The sequence below is a fragment of the Melanaphis sacchari genome, unplaced genomic scaffold (assembly GCF_002803265.2).
Source record: "Melanaphis sacchari strain LSU unplaced genomic scaffold, SCAv2.0 Contig4_pilon_pilon, whole genome shotgun sequence".
Taxonomy (NCBI): domain Eukaryota; kingdom Metazoa; phylum Arthropoda; class Insecta; order Hemiptera; family Aphididae; genus Melanaphis; species Melanaphis sacchari.
In genome coordinates this window covers 7,065,547-7,090,594 of record NW_020271335.1, presented here as the reverse complement: position 1 = coordinate 7,090,594, position 25,048 = coordinate 7,065,547, and the positions used below count along the sequence as shown (strand labels likewise).

The 25,048-nt window shown below is 27.6% G+C and overlaps 1 protein-coding gene across 1 annotated transcript; it reads right to left on the bottom strand.

The window, feature by feature from the left end:
* Window positions 1-1,122: 1,122 nt before the first annotated feature.
* Window positions 1,123-15,968, bottom strand: LOC112599208. The gene is made up of 2 exons (XM_025346022.1): window positions 15,882-15,968; window positions 1,123-1,578 (listed from the first exon to the last, which is right to left on the bottom strand). The coding sequence occupies exons 1-2, from the start codon at window positions 15,966-15,968 to the stop codon at window positions 1,123-1,125; spliced, it is 543 nt and encodes a 180-aa protein (XP_025201807.1).
* Between the last annotated feature and the right edge of the window lie 9,080 nt (window positions 15,969-25,048).

Below are 25,048 nucleotides of genomic sequence, written 5' to 3'. Positions count from 1 at the left end.
GGGCGAACATTTTCAGCGATTTAAAATCGCATCCACGCGCGAACTATTCACTTAGTGTGTAAGGACTTCATACTAAAAAAAAATAATTATTGAACAAACATATTTTAATTGTCTAATATGAAGGATATTACAATAAAATCACTTCATGAAACTACTTTATATACAATTTTAAACGAATTTTATAAAGTATTTTTTTATATACACATTTCAAAGATATTTAAGATATAGTAAATATGTAGTTGGATAAAATAATTTTGATTTTGTATTACATGAGTTCAAACTCAGAGTTTACAATTTTACATATTCAGTGAAGAAATATAATTCATAAAAACTTATCATACCAATATAAACTTTTGTCATTTTTTATTTATTTTATAATTGAACACTAATAAAAAAATTCTTTAAAATTTCAAGTAGATATTCAGGACATCTAAACATTTATAAAATGATGGGTAATATAATGTATTTATACGTGATAAACATGTATCAAATATTAATCATTTAATTTATTTCTGGAGAATCACTTCTTTAAATTCATAGAATTAAAATCTCCAAATTATATAGATCGTATTTTATATTCATTAGCATTTTTAATGTAATGTATTTGCAAATATATTTTTACTAATTCTAATTTTAAAAAATCACAAGTTTTAAGGATGATGAATGCAATATTTCTTACTAAATACTAATATTGATTCAAAATTTAATAATCAAACAGAAGAGAAGTTTAGTGCCTCCTCAGAGAACGCCAAAATTTCTAATAGACACTATATAGTCTGACAAAATACATCAATAAAGAAACGATTAATACTATACATAAAAACTTATTTAAAAGTTGAACTATTACTTTCTAGTTCATAAATCTATAGAGATGCTCCCAAAATTAATACAGGTGTTTAAATCGCAATCATAAACAACAGCTTGACAATATCTAACAGATTACTAGACTCCGATAGTATTTACACATAGAAATAAATAGCCCTCGGAGGAGGAGTATATAAACACTCAATTACCTACTGTATAATTTAAATTTGTACAGATTCGCTCAGTTCTCTTAAAAATTTTAAGAATAACTTCTATTTATACACCCTAGCTATTTTTTTTTTTTTTTTTATTATTGCTTTACGCGCCATTTAGGCGCTTCGCAGCTTCTACCAAAGTTCTCCAAAGTTCTCGATCTTCTGCATCCGCAATACTTGCTCCATTACTTAATCTCTTCAGGTCGACTTTTACTCGGTCCAACCACCATTGTCTTGGCCTTCCTACCGGTCGTTTTTTATTTGGTTTGTTGATGAGTACCTGTTTTATCAATTTACCCTCTGCACGCCAAACATGGCCAGCCCATTCTAACCTTTTCGACCTTAGAAAATCTTTTAAATTGGCTGTATTGAATAGACTGTTTAAGTCAGCGTTTTTTCTTCGCTCGTATACACCGGTATTGGGGTTTAATATAGGCCCATATATTTTCCTAAGTATTTTCCTTTCGAAAGTCAACAGTTTATTCTCGTCACCCTGCGTCGTGGACCATGTCTCACATCCATACATGACAATGGGGCGCAAGTAGGCAATACACCCTAGCTATTAAAATAAGTAATATAATTTTTAAAGCTACCAAGAACAAACAGTTAATATGGACGACAGGGAATTATGGAATTAATGATAATGAGAAGGCCAACAAATTAGCTTGACAAGCAGTCAATAACTCCATTAAGCATTACAGAAATACGTATGCTACCACTTCTCAATCATTGTTATTTATAGGAATGCTGGTACGTATTACATCAAATTATTAGAATCCGAATGGTGGTGAAGGCCAGAATTAGAGAAATGAAAAATACTACCAATTATTGGATTAAACCCCAATTATTTAATCCTAAAAACTAAGTAATCATTAACGGAATATGAATAGGGCGTTTAAAGATGTTCTATAATCATCTTATGTGAAGAAATGAACCAACATAATAATTAATCTGTGATGAATCTCTTACAGTCAAACATTTTTTTGTTTACTGTCAAAAGTACATGAAGACTTGAAAAAGTCTAAGAATACCAGGTTAGGTAATGATTTTTTAAAGCTCTGAGTTACATTAAAGACAACAGGAATAAAATCATTTTATTTCTCAAACACATTAATATGTATAACTTAATTTAGAAAAATCTATGTATTTATTCACATTTGTAGCACTAATATTTAAAAAAATACATGTATATCTAATATCTACGTATACATATATCATTATTATGAATTAACACTTTTTTTTTATTAAATTGAAGTTGAAATTAGTTAGAATATTATTTTTTAACCTTTGATAATATTTAAATTGTCAATTTAATGGATTTTTTGTGAATTTTGATTGAATATTATTTCAAAACATATTTTTAATTTAATTTCTATTTCGTGACTATTAAAATATAACGTGATAAGTTGTGTGAAAATAATGAATATTACACTAAAAAGTATCTATGTATTTTTATAATTAACCGACTTGGTAAAAAACAAAAGTATTTTTATTATATACTCACAGATATTTTATATTTGTATAGGTAATAAATTAATCTTCACAAAATTATGTTTTAAGTTCTATCTCCCACAAGCGACTATTTTATCACTTCATTAAAATTTTTATCAAATGTAGTAAAATACGATGACAATATCTGACTCAACATTATGAACGGATATCTTTTTTTGTGCGTGAAATCATTGATGTGTTAATGAAGCAGGGAATCGAGGGAACTTTTCGCTATTCCAAAAGTCAAAAGGCATAATAACATAAAAAAATATATAGTTGATGAAATCTTTGATACCCAAGAGTGTTAAATATTATCAACCTAAAACGTGTTAGCATCATAATTTGTTCCAAAAGTGCATAATAACAGTACTGATATAATATATACTAACAAAATATTTAATTTTAAATACACTGTGTAAACGTTTATATTATATATCTGAATATACGAATTAAATTTCTGTATCGTTGAATACATGTTCATTAAACAACCACATTTGTTAAAAACGCAAATTAATTTACTTGTTTTTTTTTTTTTTTTTTGTTAGATTATATATTTATAAAACTTAAATTTTAACTTTTTTTATACAAAACATATAATAATTAAATATTTATAATATGATACAAAAACACAGACAATTTATGTGTAATATACGTACCTACCTGTTATGTAATATCATACTTTTGTATACCAATGAACAATATAACATCTTAAATTAGTAGTTGTACAAATTACATTTTTTTTGTGTTAGTTTTTAAAATGCTTAAATAACGCCATACAAAATGCAATTAAGTTATTAAAATACAAAATAAAACTAAAATTACTATCATTTTCAATCATTAAAATTGCATTTTATTAAAAATTTATAAATAAAACGCAGTTTGATCTATAGAACTTAATAAAATAAATATTAAATTGACTTATCACCTGAAGTTTTTGTATAAATTATTGATTATCTACATAGCCATATTAATATACTAGACTAATATGAATTAATAATGACGCTTCGGTAATAATTATCTTATTAATATGCTAATATACGTTATACTTGCTATTCCAGTATATATATTATACAATATACAAAATAAGTCAATTATAAAAAAATTTCAAAACAAGTTTTTATGTTTATTTATTTAATCTGAATTTACTGCCCACAATAATTAATAAAATTGTTGTTGTTTAACATTGTTTAATAAACTAGCGCAACATTTAAAACATAATTAAAACACGTGAATAAAATTAATGTGTTTGTTATTATTGAATTTTAAGTTACCTCTAATGCGTTTATCACTATACAGAAAAATGAAAATGTATTACTTACTGTGACCTATTTTCATGTTATTAAAAATTTTATATTCTAAATAAATCAATAAAACACAGTAGTAATGTAGTCGTATAAGTTTAATACCTAACGTCTTCCTATAAGTCATAAATTATGACATTTAACTTAAATAGGTATCTACACGAAAAAGTATAACGTTTAAACTATAATATATCAGTAATACACATAATAGAAGTGATAAGTGTCATAATCCTCTTCCCCTTCAAATATCTTTTACAAAATGTATTTTTATAAGCAGCCTCTCTCTTTTTAAATATGTATCTAATTTAAAGAAAGTAAATATGTATTTGTACAACCCTTCAACAAAAAATCCTTTATATACTAGTGACTTATATTGATCAATTTATACATATTGTCAATTATTAAAATTAATTAAATATGGCATAATTTTGATACGATAAATATAAACTTTTAATTTTTATATTCAAAACTGTAAACTATTGATGTATTTAATGGTAGGAAAAATGATTAACTATACTAGATTTACTGTACGTGCTATAAAAATAATACAATGAAACGTAACAAACGTACCTGATAAAAAATGTTTCTCATTTTCTTATGTTTATCACATCAGACTATGCTTCATAATAATTAACTAAATAAATTAAATATATATAAACTATTTATTAACCAAAAACCATTTATCAAACGGAACAAAAGGTACGCAAAACAATTCTATAACGAATAAGACACAGAGAAAATAGCCGTCGAGACTGATTAAAAAGAAAATATTAGCTATAGCCTATAACTGTTAACCGTGACCCGATCGTGGCGAATATACCTAACATATAACATTATAATAATATATTATAAACCACAGTCACTTCAACCGAGTATATAACCTGGTCGAAGACAATAATCTTACAACTTCTTTGGAGTTCTCCGCGCGCACTTCTGTCCTTAAAGTTGTCTCCCGAATAAGTACTAAAAATAATTTATAATGTTAAATTACATTGTGATTTAATGGAATGGTTTTTACATTATGACGTATAATTAATTTATAAATAATCATATGAATATCTTTAATATTTTCTATATTGATACAAGTAAATTCTTATAACTTACTTTCCCGGGAATTATTCTACGTAGACGCCATTACGATACTCTGTCAACGCGATATCGGTTATAAAAACATAACGATGCAACAGAAAACAACAAAAATGAAATTAAATCTGGATAAAAATAGAAATGGGTTACTTACAAACGCGAATACCTAGGTAAGTAAATAAGATTAAACAGTTTATTATTATTTTTCTTAAGGGTTCTCTTCGATTATCCGTTCGACAATTTTCTCATGGAAAGTAATCATGACGAACAACGCTTTGCCGTACATCGGATACAGTATCGACGGTTTGACGTAGGTGGCGTAGGTACGATACATACTAATCTAATCAACTTGTTTTCATATAATTATTTCTATCTATGTTAGGTGTATAATATTATTATAACGTTATGAAAAACCACTCAAATCGCGTCCATGGTTTTTGAACTATATATAGACGTACGCGACCGGGCCAAAAAAATTACTTATCATTTTTCAAACGCGTTATGAAAAATGATACGCGTAATAAAAAGAAAACCTCTTGGAAAAAAACCTTCCGCTACCCACTCGCTTTATTGCCGTTGTCGTTTTTAGATATTATTTTTTTTTAATTTTTAAATTCAACACAACATAGCCTAAGTTTGTTTCGCATATACAGTAACCCTGTGTGTGTGTGTATGTGTGTGTGTATATATACATATTATTATAATATGCACATATATATTATATATATAATATTTTCCGCACCGCGCTCATCCCGAGTAATTAGTATTTCGTGACCAGCGTCCGGGGGCTTTGTAATTAGACCCTCACAAGAGGGACGCCTCTCTCAGAATCCCCGAGAGAGGGAAACATGGCAACTCGTTTTTCAACCTTTTCCCGACACTTTTCCCGGGGTCCTTTTTTCCACGTACGTATAGTGTATATATATATATATATATATATGCTTCCGTACGCGCGTGCGAATGTGTACGCGCATTTTCGAGCTCGCCTGTACAGTGAGTGTGTGTGTGTGTGTGTACCCAGACCGGCCACGCCCAAGTGGTTCCCGCCTGCCTGCTACCATCGCCGCCGACCGATCCCTTTTTTTCATTTTACCTCCCCTCCTCGGCTGCCGCCACCGCACCCCTAGGATTTTTCTCTGTAATTTTTTTCATACTCACCATCCCTCCTACGCGGAGTGGCAGACTGCGGCGTGCACAATATATACCTTCTCCGGTCCGAGTTTTTTAATAGGGGAAAACTTTCTGTTGGATTAGTGACGCTGCCAGTATTCGACCCGTCTGCAAAAAAAAAAAAAAAAAAATAAAAATAAAAAATAAAAACCTCTCTGTAACTTGCGCGTACCCACCACATACTCACACGCGCGCGGGCGTGGAGAAAAAAAATTGTATGTAAAGGGAAAATGTTTCTCTCAACTTTTTACCCTCTGCCTTTGCGCGGGGCCAACATACTCTCTCGCACGCATACCTACACGTATATAATGCATATATATATACAGATAGATATATACGACATACCGCATACACAATGTGTATAATATAATATGTACATATACAAAGAATGATACGACTATATGTACACGCGTGTACGGGCGGTCGTGATTTCGAGGGATTTAACGATATTATAAATCTTTGTTGTGACCGCGAACACTGCGGCGGCAACTGTTATAGGCGGTAGCAGTTGCCATTGGGTGGTGGACAAATTTTTTTTTTTTAAAAAGAAGGTAAAACAAAAAAAAATCTGACCGCAATAAAACCTTCTACGCGGAGTAGTTGGAAGTATATAATATGATATAATAATAATAATAGTAGAATATAATATAATACACACATGCACACACATATATATATATATATTGTTTGTGTATATTGTCGTCACAATGCGTTTCTAGGGGTTGAATCGTATTATTTATGGTAACACGCTTGTGTAATATAAATAGCAAATACATGTGCATATTTTATTTTATATACGTGTGAATACACTCTCGGGGCAAACCAAAGCTATTTTCAATGAAAACTTAAAATATAAAAATAAAAACACAAGCACGCACACACAAGCTATATTATAGTGTACGCCGTGTGCGCTCGTGCGTGTATTTTTTCTAGAACCATCGTATACTTAGCGCCGGTTATATTGCGCTCGTTGTTTATACCCGGGTTGTAGTCCTATTGTATATAGTATATATACTGTTATACGAGTTCACACAATTCGGTAAAACCTTTTGTATTCACTCACACACTTTTGCGTTCTCATATATATATATATATGTACCTATATTATACTCGATAACGTTAATGCACGGACTATGATTGTTTTAAAGTCGTATGCAGCTTTATATGCAATGTATATAAAATAATAAGCACACGTTCGAGTTGAAATCCTACCGCACCGCGCATATGAAATATATTTTTTATTGTTTCATAAAACCTAGCTTGCACAATAAAGAATTTCAAACAAAATAATTCTCAAACATAATAACAATAATAATATATAGGGTGTTTCATAAAGAACGCAATTTTTAATTTTGATATAAATCAACTAACTTTATAAGAAATACATTTTAAATAATATATATATATATATATATTGGTTCACTATGAGTTGAGGAAGTGTGAAACATAATATTGTGCATACGATTTTCTTCTTATCGCTCAGCACATAGTGACTGTCAATGCAATTACTAATCAAATTTTCACAGACTTGCTCATTAAGTTTACCGATAACTCATTGAATTTTTTGTTTAAGATTTAGTGAAGTTCACAACTTTCTGTATAAAACAATGATTAATTGAATTTCCAGAAGAAGAAGTTAAACTTAACCCAAGGGCAATCAAAGAAAAATAAATGCATCTGTAATGAGTAACCATTTGGTGTGGATTTTGGCAAATGAGGGTTGAAGTTTTTTCAGTTGAAAAATTTTGAAGATGAACATGAAAATGCAGATACAGTGAATGGAAATGTTATTGAAACATGATTTTCAAATTTTTTAGGCTTTTATAGATGATATGGGCACTAAGAAATGTGGTTCCAGCAAAACGATGTTCCCTGTCACATTTCTGTTACATAAAAAATTGACAGCTGACTCATTTCCTTCTGTGGCGACCAGCAGTGGCCACTAAAGTGTGACTTTTTCTTTAGGGGGTTTCATTGAATCATTGTTTTATGCAGACAAATGTTGAACTTCATTGAGTCTTAAGCAAAAAATTCAATGGGTTATCGGTGAACTTAATGAGTAAGTCTGTGAAAATTTGATTAGTAATTGCATCGACAATGACTGTGTGCCAAGCGATAATAGGGAGATTGCATAATGATGCATAATACCATGTTTCACACTTAAACCTCGATTCGTACTAAACCAATATATTTTATCATTAATAATGTATTTCTTATAAAATAAAGTTGATTTATAGCAAAATTAAAAACTGAGATCTTTATGAAACACCCTGTTGTATTTGTTGGTTAAATAAAATTTTAATATTTATATCGAAATCGCATAATTTTTTAAGAAAGAATCGTATTAGAAAACTTAAATTGAATGATTTTAAACGGTTTTTTTTTAAATTTTAAGCTTTGCATAGTTATTATCTACATATTTGTCTATAAGATTCAATATATTCTATTAGATACTGACATACTGCATACTTTAATAATATTTTATCTGTATATATTAATTCCTAATTTATACACATTTTATTCCATTTCTTGTAGAAATTTACTCGATATGTCAATATTGTAAAATAAATGATAATATTATTTACGTAATGTTCACCGTGTACTACACGTCTTTCATGAAATCGTGAAACTTCATGATTTTCTATAGAAACTATTATAGCCATCTGTTTTATACAAATACCTTTAAATCGACAGAAATATTTAAATTTTAAATACTTGATGGAAATTAGTAATTTTATTTCCCTATATTTTTACAAAAAAAAATGTTGATATTAATTTTCAGAAACAAAAACATTCATTATGGTTTTTTTTATTTTTTTTTTTTTTTTCGTAAGCAAGTTAAAAAATACTGATAAGTACCTAGATTCATAATATAATAATATTATCGCTTTAGTTCAAAAACTATTTAACTATACCATACTATAGTTTAAAAATAAAGATTAGAAAAATATGTAGGTACTGATGGAGAAAAAATAGACAAACGTCTGGTATTATAATATCTGCAGATTATAAATATATACGTATTATTTATAATAGAAACTATTTACTTAATTATCAATACTAAATGCACAGTTAAACTCGTATCCATTAATTCATAATTCTCAGTAATATTTTGAATGTTGGACTAAAACCACTTTATATTATTGTATCCTAATCAGCAATTCTACGAATATGAACATAGACAATACCCACGTCATACAGAGACAAGAAACAACTTTGTATGCATTTGGCTTCCTAATTATAAACATCAAACAGTAGACAGTAGTTAAAATATATTCATGTTATATAAAACGAATAGCACAATATGTTTGTAATATAGGTAAATAAGTAAATTTAAGGTATTTTTCAAAACGTTTACAAAGAAATTATTCCCCAAATACCAAGGTTTATTACTAATAAACTTCAAAATATCGTTATTATTCTGCCTATGGACAGTGACACTACTACCGATTTACGTAGACAAAATCATGTAGGTACATGATGTTTGGGATTGAGAAACGGTTTAATATTGAAAATGTTGATAAACATAAATTATGAACCGAGAAATATGAATAAAATAACTTATCATGATATATTTTAAAATTAACGTTTATTTAGAAGCATAAGACAAATTATGTATCATAATATATTCATATCAAATATTCTCTAATTCTCTAATTGATATAATACTTTTCATAGATTATTTTTCTGTTAACTTTTGTATTATTTAAACAACTATTTTATATTGCGTTTATAATTTATATGATGATATTTTTATGTAAATTTAGTATACTTTTTAATGTTTTTTTTTTTTTATAAAAAGTAAAATAAAAAAACAATGTAATTTCTAACTAATTATATCACACACAAAATCTCAAGACTATTTAGTATTTTACTTGAAAATTATAATTATATAACATTCTAATATATTAAACTGATATAAAAGTATGCAATTATAGAGTATATACTTACCAATTCTGTCTATTAATGAAATCAACATAAAAATCGAAAACAAAGACGAAGTTTTTAATGAAATATAAATACTAATTTAGTCAAATATTCTGTAGTTCTATTAAATACCTATTAATAATTTTCATTTTTATGGAACTATTAATAAATTTACTTTGAATATGTATAATTATTAATATATTATATTAAATCTCTATTTTATATATAACCTAACATACATGAAATATTTTAAAACGATGTGTCATACAATTTTTAAAACTAAACAATAAACACAACCTTTGATTAAAGTGAAATTTTGCATCATACACAACAGCATACAATTTTATTTTTCACCTACAAAATATTTTAGTTAACTCATTTATTTGATAATTATTATTAATATTAATTATAATTATGAATAATAAAGTAACAATTTCTATTTTATTTCTCTATCGATATTTCAACTTTGAATTATTGTAAAACTTTGATTAAAATTAAATTGTTAAAATATTAATAAATAGTAAGTTTTAAATTTTTGTATACGTACAGACAATTATTATGTTTAATGAGAACAATAAAAGAAATAAAAAATTCAAAAAATTTAAACTTCAATTTCGTCCATGTACGCTGATTGAGATAGTGTAAACTATTAAATTAGTGTTTACTATGTATTATAACACTAATTTGTTTTATTAAAAGTGAATAAATAGAATAAATGAAACAGAAAAATATACTTTTTCCCTTCTCGTAATATATACATATTACATGCATATGTATTTTACTTGCCACGTTATGCACATGTGTAAACGAAGCAAACAATTCAAAGCGTATTGTAATTAACTAAATGTTAGCGTTAGGCATTATGACGTCGACGTTTATAAAAGAACAAAACAATAATTTTTTCGTGTCCAATAAGTGGTCCATAAAATCAGTACGAAGTCCGATTTTTAAATATTTAATCAAATAAAAATGCTGGAAAGTTTCAGCCGTAGAGAGTTTAAAAATTACTGAGAATCCTTTTTTTTAATTAAAAACAATCCAAACAATTTATACAGAATACATATTATATAAACATATAGATATGTATGTATATTTATTTTTGGCTGAGTATTGAAATAACTTTAATGTGGTATACAATGTATTTAGTAAGTATCATAATACATAATAAATTATAAATATAATTTGATAAAGTTCTATACACTGTATATATATTACAAAAAACAGTCTAGCGGCGAAGTCTCAGTAATATGTGTCACGTGATTTCGTACGAAATATTACGTAATATTAAAACTGTTCACGGATAACGATAGTTCACGCGTTTGTAAATAATGGTTTTTCGAACAGTGATATTATCTACCTCAATACCTCACCTGCGATAAATTATAAATAATCTTTCTGTCTCACGTATGTGTCGTATTATATGGCCATTATTTAGTTAGGTCACAACTGCCGTGTGTAAAAAAAAAAACGACGACGGATCGAAGCGGAAAAGACTTATAGTTTAGATACAATATAAAAATATAACGCGTCTTGACTCGTCTTTGATATTATACAATATAATAAAAGTATCCATCCTTTCGACACGATTTCTGTTTGACGTAAACAAAGTATATATTATTTAGAAACAAAATTATGATAATCTTCCCAAAATATTTCAAAAAATAATTTCCATAATATAGTGTTACGGAAAACTGTATTCAGTATACGATAAAACTGATTGTAGGTATATTTTTTTTTTTTCAAAACTTTACATTAGTATAATTAACGCATATTTATATTATAATATTATTATAAGTATGCCACATCAATAAACTATATGTATGCGTTTATTGTAGGTGTCTTTCAAATGTTGTTTTTCTAAATCGTTAGGTATATTAATAAACTGTGCAAAAATGGTATAACTAGATACCAACTATTCAACCGTATCCTATTACCCAAAATGCACTCATCAAGACTTCTTATTACAGTTACTTTGTATAATAGAATGTTGTTTGTCAAAATTAATGTATAAAAAAATCAAAATTGTTATTCGAATTACCATATGTTCCAAAATATGTTCTGCATATACAAATTTCCCTAAAATACGCATATATTTAATTTTATGTTCAACACTCGGAAATATCTTGTTTACACCGTCCGCTCACGTGGTCATAACGACGAGACTAAAACTCGAAAATGATTTAATTATATTTTATCGTTAATCGAATCTCCGTCACTTTTTATATTAATCATCAATTCCATATAAACAAGTACATCTATTGTGTTATATGATCACAATTTATATCCCATAAACGTGTACCTAAAATAAACTATACAACGCAAATGACACATTCTCAAAAATCCTTTTCACCTTAAACTTATCATTTTGCTCTTCAGGTTAAGCGCCTTAAGACTATAGCGTTGGTACAGACGGTACAATAATGATTATTAATTATTTAAATAGGTTATAAGCTAATAACTAATAAGAGTAATAGCAGTAAATTGTAACTTTGTTTTTTCCTATAAAACTAAGTTTATACTTATAGGTGAAAACGTGAAGTGTGTTGTAATTTACACAAATAGATATGAACTTTTGTTGATTAAGTATTAATTATTTTTGATATCTATTTTATTAATCGTGATTTGAAATTACAATTGATATCTTGTTACTGTGTTATCTATTATAATTATAAAAAAAATGTTAGTTATATAGATTGTATAGATTCAAATGATGGAAGAAAACATTTCGAATAAATAAAGTCTATATGACTAATTTAAATAAATAGTAAATAATAATACATCATATAAAAAAAATTGAGTATGATTTAAATGTATCTATAATTTAAATTTTAAATACATACTAAAAAATAAATCTTTGCAACAGTGCTTAGTATCTTAACTGTTCACTTAAACTACAATTTTTTACAAGAACGATGCACAAGTAAACGTGAATAAGTCATAATGGGCGTTTTTATTATAACGTTTAAATGTGGAAAAATATTCTACGTATAGTTTTCACCATCAAAATATTTGATTTTTGTATTTTTTTTTTTTTCTTAAATCATCTATAAAAAATTAAAAAATCGTTAAAGTCAATAAAGATTATAAGAATATTAAAAATAAGTGGAATACTTTTTCGACAAAATTGCACCTGTGCATTATTATAAAATAGGTAGATGCGTATAATGTGAGTACACTTTAGTCTATAGGCTATGACTGAATGTTAGCATCCTACTCGTAATTTTATGTTATTTGTGTAGTATAGACGTTTAAGACTAGATAAGTTGGATAGGTGATTGCTGCGGGGTGCAGTATATTATAATATTATAATGTAGACAATTTGTATATCGCGCAACGGTTTGTTCCACGTGATGACGACGGTGTGTCGGACGAGGGATCGGGACAAACGCCGAACGGAGAACTTTTGCTAAATTAAATTAATAATCCCAAAATGTAATTTAATAATAGCCCAAAGCGTTGTCGTATTTTCCGATTATTGCGCCAACAAAACGTGCGCATAGTTTGGCTCTATATATACGACATACGTAATAATATATTACCACGCTACCGACAAAATATGCACGTAAAATACTAATTAACTTTTTTGGCGAATATTGTTTTATTCATATTATATGGCTTTATTTTTACAACAATAATATATTATAATATAAGGTTCGATATTGCTACACGACAACACACATCCTTTTAACACTTATATTACATCCAAATAAATTATAGCTAACCTACCCTAGCATCTTAAAAGAAACTGGTGTAGAGACAATTTAAAAAAAAATGATTTCACTGGGCGCCGCCAATAGGTGACTTCCCCTTAGCATAATTTGAATATTATCTAATTTACTTATTGTGTAACGTGAGAATATAAGATTGTAAATATAAAACTTATTTTTCAATAAAAAAAATTATTTTATTCTTTATTATTCAAGCTGTTCAGAGTATCTTATAATTTCAAGTTTTAATTTATTTATCAAAATAAGTTCAAATTTTTTATCCAAACGTAAAACAAGCAACAAATAATATTCAAATATCATAATATTTTTAAATATATTATATTATTTAAGCATATTTATTTTTAAAATACTGTAAAATTTATGAAATACGAAATGTATTTATTTATATATTATAAATGTTTGAATATCATAATTTATAACTTACACTTAACAGCTAAACTCATTATATCTATATACGAATTGTTTAAAAGATAACCTATAATATGATACAAACAAAGAAATTTATATTATTTCTACAATATAATTAAATTACTATTTTTATGATGTATAAAATATTGTGATGGTTTAAAAATAAGGTGGATTATAATAAAAATGGGAGATGATTTAATTTTAAAAACATTAGATTAACAATTGTAAATTTCAGGTTATTATTGCATTTTTGTAAGAGCACATCTATTCATTAAAATTTACAATATATAATACACATTACCCATAGGTACTTCTTATACCATACATATTGAACAATGTTTTATAAGTTAACGGGATGATTCACTAAACATGCTTAAACCAATTGTTTTCTTCTGATAACAAATGTATTCAAATTCTAATTTTTGGGAATTTTTTTGTTGAGTCCTTCTGTGCTAAGTATGCTATAATATTTTACTTGTCCGTGAAGCATATACATAGTTAAGTATTGTATTCATGTAAAAATATATGTGAATAGAAGTATAATAAACCATATAATAACGGCGTGGTGTGTAAATATTAAGTCTAAAATCATAAAGCGAATAACACGTCTAGTGTTGAAAAAAATAACCTAAAACGTATTTATTTAGAAAATAAAAGTAATATTTTCGTTTGAAAATTATTTCACTTAAAAACTTTGGGCAGGCCATGCATAGCGGGAAAAGAACAAACCAATACATAGGTCTTTATCAACAAACTCAATAAAAAAAAACCAAGAGACAAACCTCGCACACGTTGGTTTGTGGATTAAAAAAAGATTTAGAAAACTTAGGAATAACTAGAATTAAAGATGCCAATGATCGGGAAGTTTGGAGAAGTAGTGGAATTGGTAAAAAACCTAAATGGCATGTAAGCACCAAATTCTAAAAATAATGTGAGACTTGAGGACACCTTAACTTATATACATTGTTTAATGTTTATACATGGTATCTTATTTCTAATAATAATTTATTTTATTAATCAGTATCAAAAAAATAATAAATAAGACAATACTAAGAAATTTTTTTTGGATTCTTAGATACAAATCCTATCATTTTCATACAAATGTATTTATAATCTTTTTTTTTATTATTATTATTTATTATCTTAACACAATATACAATTTGTACATAATCACAGTTAGTTTCTTTGATTTAAGAAAAGTTTAACATGAAAATTTAATTAAGAAACCATTCATTATGATCAGTTATACATAATTTACTGTCGAAACGGACTGTAGCATATTACAATTTTATTTAAAATGTTAGAAATTGTGAGAAAAAGAAACTTAGTAGTAAATTATATATTTGTTATTTTTATTGTAAATATAAACAATTTTAATTTTATCAATTCGACTTGATATTATTCTTTATAATATTAGATATATTACTCTAAAATTCCATAACAGTGGTATTATAAATAACAATTATCTGTAAATATAAGTAACGGAGTAAAAATTAATTTTTTGAAACGCAACCATTAGACCATATAAGGCATGATCTTTTTAATATGCACTGGACATTACTAATAGTATAATCATTGATTTAATGATAATAGCAAATATCTACAATCTATTATAATATACCTACTAACTAATAGATTTTATATTTGTTTTAAAAACAATTTATATTATATCATCCAATGATATGATAAGTTTTGACGATGAAAAAGTTTTTGGATAGATTTGAAATTGTTAAAACGATATTTACACTCACCTTATACAATTGTAATAACCATAAAATTAAACGTCTATCATTACAAACTCTAAACCTTAGAACTGAATTTCCCAAATAATAGAACATCATAATCAAGAAATTTAATTTAAAAAATCGAAAATTTTGTGATATAAATGGTTATCATATCTTTGAAAGTTAAAATTTTTAAAATTTTATTTTTATATTAAGTTTGATAAGACCTGCAAAAAGTATTTATTTTTCAATTAAAAAAAAAATATACATATATATTGAAATTGACAGTTCAATGATGTGTTAAGGATTTTTCTGTAAGCCTACTTTATGAATTGAAAATAAGTCGGCTCCGACACCCTTATAAGTCAAATACCTAATGGTTGAAAAATCGATTATAATTTTTAAAGTAATTTTATATTTTTTGCCATTTAAATAATTCAAAGTATAATTTGAACATATTATGACTATAAGTAATAAGAATAAATTGATGTTGTATTGGCAATGAAAAGGAAGACTGTATAGGCAACATATTCTACATTATAATTTTTTATCACATAAAATAGAATTATTAGTAAAGATTTACATACATTTATTAACCGCTATCGTATAAATGAATAATTTTAAATGATGATTTATTATTTTTTTTCAATATATTAAACATTGTTTAAAAATTTGGTTTGTGCGGATAAAATTCGAACGAATCCATCTCGAAATGTTAGTTTGACAGAGTAGCAGTTAAATAGCAGAGCTAGCGCGATCTGTTGACTAAATAGATTGTTAATTTAAAATGAAAACTGATGGATAAACACAGGAACAAAATAACATTCCAAAACATGTACCCACCACTAAAGTATATAAGTGTACGAATCAAAATTATATGTTGTCGGATAACACTAAAAAAAATTTTAAAAAAAAATTGAATGACAATCGTAATATTATATAAATATTAAGATTAAATTTAATCAAAGGCATAATTTTATTATTTATAATTTTTACTATATTATTATTGTTTTTATAAAAAAGTTTGATGATAATAGTTATATTGTTATAACGAATTTGACTTGAATTTTTATAATTGATTCTACCACACTACCGACAGAGTTAAACGAGCCTAATCCTGTGTGGGCATTAATCTCAATCACGTACAAATTACAGAGAAACCAAAACTGTTGGCTTAACAGATAATACAGACGCATCAGAATAAATTGATTATTGTTAAGTGCTTATTGTAAAAGTATGTCTAAAACTATGCTGTTGATACGTTTTATGTTGTCTTCAAAAATTAATATTTTCAAATTAAATTATAACACAATAGGTAATTGTTGAAAATTTAATTAATTTTATACAGTTACCTAACACTATAAGACCAGAAAAAAATATTTATTTCAACGTTTCTTAATAATATTTATGTTATGTTTCAAGATCGGACGTATCAAAGCTAATATACAATATTGATGGGTTAGTCACCCACAAAGACCATTTGAGAGCGAGAACACTTGTGGGTGACATAGATTATGGGTTTTTTATATCTTAAATTAAAATAAATTATTCTAATATTACTAGAAACTTTGTTGTTGTTTACAGTAATGCATATTTTTAAACTGAATCGAATATGCCTAGATTAACTTAATTCCCATAGGTTAGTAAAACTTTAGTAAAAAAAAAAAAAAAGGACGCTATTTTTTATATATTTATTATTAATAAAATGAAATGATTTATTAAACTAACAAAATATGTTAGTATAAATAACTAATAAGTATAATATTATATAAATATTCCAACTTCATCATTAACTCAAATAATTTATACCTACTAAAATATAAAATTCATTAAAAAAGCAAAAAAATAAATATTTTTTGACCTTATTTAAATTACACCGTAACCTAAAATCTTAACCTTAAGTGCCTCCAATGAGCGGCTTCTTATTTCCAGCCACTCAAGCCATGTCACCTCCATCACATACGCTTATTGTAAAACAACACTTACAGATTGTGTATATTTAAATAAATGATAAAAAAATTAAAAAATTAAATTACGAAAAAAACTGTCCACATTATAGTCAAAAAAATGGTAGTTTTAGTGTTTTCGATTTTTCCATTTGAAATACATATTTGATATTACAAAAATTTCTCAAAATCACATACAGTTAAATCAAAAACTACTAATTTCTATTTTATTTACACATCATCTTATTAATTTCATGAACTTTAATTTTTTTTATTGTTTAATTAAAATGAATTTATCTAATACATTTTTCGAAATGTATATAACAAAAATATTTTCAAGGGATATAACCGACCCCTAGCCTCTTATGGCCCCGGAATCGAGCTACCCTGTCACTCTCCACCCCTACTTATATTATGTTTGAAGCAGACTAAATTATAATTGCAAGCCAAACGATATTTTTCAACATGGTGGAAATTTGAAAATAACAATAAAATAATATTTTTCATCCTTTTATGTGAACATTGAGGTTTCAATTATTATTTTAATCAGGTCGGGTCGTAATGTTTTATTAATCATCCCTAAACGTGTGAAGACGGTACCTTTTTATATAAATAAAAAACGTGTAAATCATCCTAGGAAATTATAAACGAATAGACAATTATTTACACGAATACTTGATGTTTCTCATATCCAAATATCTATACGTCTTAGATGACTAACGATAGCACACACAGAATAATTTTGTTTTAAATTCAAGTGATTTCATTTTATAAAAGAGGAATATTTATTCTGACATAACAATTGTTTGTATTTTATCATTTTGGACGTTTAATTAATGGACTGTTGAATTAATGTACTTAATAGGTACATATTCTCAAAGCCATTTTTATATTGTTTTAAAAGTTAATCCTCTGTAGGATACTTTGATACCTTGTACATCAAAATATTTTAAAACATAAATTAAAAGTTAAACTGCACAAAACAAAAAAAAAAAAAAAAAAAAGCCAGTAATTATACAGCAAAATCCAAACGAATTATTTAAATGATACATAGTTAGATCTACTATATTTGTTTATTGAGAAATGATTTTGATTTAAAATACTATAGTACCTATATAATATTAGTACAAATTATATTGTTATTTTTACAAGCTAATATTTCATTATTAGTTACCTAACCTATTTTATATCGTTGAATAATTTATGATAAACAACAGTGCTCTATAAACATTGACCACTGACGCGCAATCTCTGGAGATCGAAATAAACAAATCAGAATTAACCATCTTCTTTTATTCAAAATAAAATATGTTGAAAATAATTATTATCAATACGATGAACGATATTATGAGCATATATACTATAATTTTGAATTAAATTGTGTAGCCAGTAAGATAGAACAAATAAATAAAAACTTTTATTAAATATATAATATTATACTTAATAATATTTGTATGTACCTATAGGTCGTTACGAAAAATATCAACATTAAAAATAATTATTGATGGACAATTTAATATTCTGAATAAACATAATTTGTTATACTTTGTTTTAAAGTACCTACTATCTACGTATGTATTATGATAGATAATGATTAGCTGGTAAAAGTAAATCGTTTGTATCGCATTTCGTATTATTCAAGCAAGCCATTTTATAATTGTTTCGTTTATGTACTCGTATCTCAGATTTATAATAAAAATTGATTATATGATTTAATTTTTCGATTTCTTATAGATATTTGTCAAATCGAAGACGAAGTAGGTATTTTAGGCTGCAGATGATCATAATGGCAAGATATAAACTAACTATGCTACTCATTAGCAAATGCGCATTTTATGTAAGTATATAAGTGCTAATGACAGAGTAGCGTTGAATCGTTCTATATATTGCACAGTGCATATTATATAGGTACAAAATTAATTCATTGCGCACATCGTATAATATTGTTATTATACGTTACAAATTTAGTTACAACAACGACACGAATACCAATGGTTTTCATAGAATATTATATTACATTAATATTAAGTCGTCATAAACGTTGTACAAACACAAGCGCAGAAATAGAAAATATTATACCTATGTCAGTACACACTACACAAAAATATTTGTGGTGTTTGGTAACTTGAAAAATTGATAATATATTCCACTTGTGCGGCAACACTTTCGAGAGTGTGTCCACAGAGACCTGACCGAAAGAGCGAAAGAGCGAGAGAGTGAGTAGGAAAATATACAATATTTCGTTGCCAGCAACTTTAAAAACAAAAAAAAAAAGTAATTAAGCCGGTCCGGGCGGTTATAGGAGGAGCAGAGGAGAACCAACAAAAAAAAAAAAAGATAAACGATATATATTTTTTCGTAGCGAAAATAAATAAAAAACAAAAATAAAATACAACTTTTTTTGTGGTCTTCAACTGCGTGCGGTTCTTAAATTCATCCAAGAGATTAAACACACGGGTTTTCCTGCCGACTTGGGCTAACAAAGATTAATTCTTTCGCGACCGTCGCCTCCCCCGCCAAAGCGCGCGCGCAGACCCCTTCGGAGCCCCTTAATTAATCATATATACGCGTATAGTGTGCGCGTGTGTGCGAAAACGAAAATGTTTTCGTCCGTCGTGTTGTAATGGGTTTTTATCCGGCCGCGTGTGTGTGCTCGTACGTTATACGGCGGTGGCTCCGACATGCCGCCATAGGGCGTTGCGTGTACAATCATACAGGGTGGTTCGTCGATCACGCTCAACCCCCCTCCCCATAACGCCTTGAGGCTTTTCGTGTTCGTACATATTCAAATCACGGCATTTGTAATTTTCGAGTTGTGCTTGACGAAGACCAGATATAGATATATTTATTTTTCAAAATGCAAAGAATTCTTATGCCGTGGTTTGTATATATAATATAGAAGCGAATCCTCCGATGATGTACAAATCTAAACTACTATATAAAATATTTCTAAAGATATAGAAAACTTTATGCGCTAAGTGTATAAAATAATCTTTGATATAATAACGATTCATAATAAAATATTTTATTATTATTATTTATTATAAAATGTAGTGTTTATATTTAAATATTGGTTAATGCATTTAACTCTTGTCTTTAGAGACGTTATTTTCAGTGATTAAAAATTAATCAAATCACTACCTAGTCATTATACAATTTACAGAAATATTTATTATATTATTTACATTTTTAAATTAAATCTATATTGTAAGCAATATTCTTTGTGTATCCTATTGCCGTTTAAATAATGAATGTCAATAAACATATTAATATTATTATTATTATTGTATTTGGTTTAATTATTAAGTCATTTGTAATGACTCATTACTATACAATGGGAGTTTTTAAAAATTTAAAAATGTTTAAAGATCAATATTAATTTTTTGTAATTGTTTACACCTGTTCTCGTGAATATTTATTCTTATCAAACTTATATAAATAACTTTGAAACTATATACGCTTATTCTATTTGTTTTTCATTTGCATACGTCAAAATTGTCGAGAATAAAACCATCCCACCTGTAGTAAAATGTAACAGTTTAATATTGAAACAAGAGTGTATTGTCTCAGCCATTATAGGACACTCCTATTGTATAGGTAATACAACTGACATCAAAAAAATCTAATAAATCGCAGAATTTTGAATACATCTGAGATCAAAGGGAAACACGCAGCGGGTGAATTGCACACTCGGCGAATCACCCTGTACATAAACGCATGCGCGTGCGCGGGTTAAGTGTATAGTGTGTGTGTGTGTGTGTGTATATGTAAGCGACGGGAAAGTCGAAGCTCGAAAATGGTAATTTCAGTCGGGTGTACCGTGTATAATACACGCGTATTATAATAATATATACGTATACGTACCTATGCCGTTGTGTTATTATTATGTGCCCTCTGGTCTTACGCCACCGCACACACATCGTTACATATATAATATATTCTTTAACTCCGAAAACTCGACCACCGTGCAGTATCTCTACCCTCTCTCTGTACACCGATATCATCGTCGTATGCATTACGGTCGTCCGGGCGGCCCCGTAGGTACCACGATATATAGCTATAATAATAATATAATACAGTACACCATATATCGTGGTACATTGCAGTATATAATAGGCCGTACGATTCCCTCGTGTAATTTTCAACGCGAATCGCAAAAAAAAAAATAAAACGAACGGATATATGTAATACCTAACCGTCAATGGCGTGTAGTGATTTAAGTAATCAAGTATAAATGGCTAGCCATTATAACCGTTGTAGTTCTTAACGATAGTAATTGATATCGTCAGTGCAGCTTATAGACATAAGTTTACAACACGGGAAATGCTGTAAAAATCAAATATTTTGTAAATAGCGCGTGGACAGTTGTAGATTCAACAATAACTTTATCGCTATGAAATTACCAACCGTCATGTCTACAACTGCAGTTAGATAATGTTGATAATTTTGTCTAATAATGTATTTAAATTTGGTTAGAAGTTTCAAATGATGCTATACGTACAGTGTACATAAAATTCGGTCAATTATTTAGGTAAGCGGTATAATATGAGGTTATGTAATGTGCACGTACGTGTGTAAGAAATAAAACAAGTAGATACCTATAGATTCAAAAAATACTGGACCGTTTTCAATAAAAGTTATACTCGTATAAACAGGTTCCTTGAAAGTTAGAGGGTATCTATATCATATGGTTTAACCCTAATAAATTGTTATTCCTCACACATTAATTTAATTTTGGTTCGTAACATTTTTGTTTTTATTTACAAGTTATTTTGGTTTATTTAAATTATGACCACTGGTTAAAGATTATATTAATATTTTAGTTTGTAACATAAGAAACTGTATGTTTATATTTAAAACCGATCTTAAGATCAAATGTCCATGGACACAATTATAATGATTACTTTTATAAATTACGTTCTTATTCTGGATATATTTCTTTCGTGAAAACATAAAGACGAATATCAATCTTAAAAATATTGAATTTATGTTTACTTTTAAAGCATTTATTGAATCTATAGTCTCCAGAAAAAATGTATTTCCGTCAAAAATATATACAGAATTTATGAGTGTAAATTCATAAAATTAATCATTGTTACTGTGTTTGTATTATAAATTTCAAGTGAAAAAAATAAAACTTAAAGATTAGTTTTTACCCAGACAGACGAAGTGGGATCTTACACTTAATACTCGTATACATGATATTCGTATAATATACCTATGTATATTTATAATATATTATTTGTAGACTGTCACTTTAAAAATTTCGTTCAGCGTCTTTTTTCCTTATATATAAACAACTATGATATTATTGTTACTTGACAATATACTTTAATATATACGTTACAGGTTTTTATTGATTTCTTTTTTAAATACATTGTCAATGTCTGTCTATACTAATGTAGATGTAGATTATACACAATAAATACACAAATGTTGATATAGGTACGAATAAACACTGAATGATTTTTTTTTTTTTAGTTTATTTTTCTTATGTCTTATGATTTTATTGGTAGATAGTATATTTTAGTATTTTACTAATTTCACTTTTTGCTAATTATCGGATAATATCCCCTCCTTAAATATGTTTTTACTTTTACTAACTACAATATATTATATTGTATGTATATATCGGTATCACTAAAAACCATAAACTTTATTTTTTCTTCATTATATAAAATGAAAAATCAGTATAAATAATTATGAAACAATACGTATTAAGCGATACTGTTGTGGAATTATAGGTAACATGCGGTTAAAAAGCCACTCGTTTGTGACACTAATATTTACTAGTTATTAAAATACTTCCAGTAGTGACTGTAGTTTCTGAAACGTCGGATTTATTTAAATTGGTTTTATTTGTTACATAATATAATTTATATTCGTTTATAAGTAATAACCTATTTTGCTTTGATATCTCTCAAACCTTAAAATAAATAACACGAATATGATTCGATGAAAAATACGACTATTTGTGTGTGTGTGTGTATTGATGGGTGGGTAAAGTGTTAAGAGTGGGTGGGTAGGTAGTACTCACTATAATTATATCGTATGCAATATGTGTATATAAAATGTATATATATTAGGGGCAGTGTCGTCGCCGGTCGAAAATCCACTTTCGATTTTTCCTGTCTTCCACGACCCTTATATTATAACCATAGTACTTTTCCCCACAACCCCTCGTTTCTTCCATTTATATAAAGCTCACATTTTCCCCAAAACTCGTCTCCACATCCGCATCGCATCCCATGATTTGCATAATGCTCTATGAATAATAATTCAATTACACGTCAGCCGGCATTCTCTCTTTACATTCGCATTGCTATCCCCGTTTCATTTTAATTTCAATTTTTTTTTACGGTATTCTATTTAATTTGGTCAATACCACAGCACCGCACTGACTGGTCCCCAGAAATTCGGTTTGTACTTCTGATATAAAATTAACGGGGAAAACAAAATAAAAAAATAAAAAACCTATGGAAAAAGGATCCACTCAATTTTGCCAGAAGTGCCTCAAGATAACCCGGTCGGTTTTGTTTCGTAGCCAACAAAAAGGGTTTTTATCTGTCTCCCTTTCTCTTTTGCTCTCTTTTTCCACTCATGCATTTTTTCGCTTCCCTGAAGCCTTTTTCGGTTTCATATAATCATGTACCCTTTTTTTTTTATTTTATTTTATTTTTTATTTGACTGTACCACCCCCGCGGGCCAATGAGGGTCGGCGAAGTGCCTTGGAGGGGTTTAGAAAAATCGAAGACACGGACCCGGCAGATAACGACATTCATTAATTCCCAGCAGGGCTTCAGACCGCATCGCCAAACGTAAATCGACTCTGCACAACTTTGGCCATTACGTGTGGAATTCTAGTGGACCCGAGGAGTGGAGAAGGGTGTTATATATATTTATATATGTTTATTTTTTTTTTGTTGGCCGGGTCTTCTCGTCCCCCGCGTCTCGTATTTATCAGGCAACATTTTAATGTTTTTTTTTTTTTTTAACTCCCTTGCGACATAAATCTCGGAACTCAAAAGAGCAAAAAAAAAAACTAAACCTTGTTTATTTCTCATACGTAAACACGACTGATTGATCACATTACTTCGCGTTTAAAAATAAATTTATCTACGAATCGGACATCATAGAATACATTTCTTAAATATTAATTATCATGCAATCTCTATACACATATTATATCATGAATAGGATTTAATTTTAAACCAAGAAAGTGTATCTACATACTATATATCATGTTTG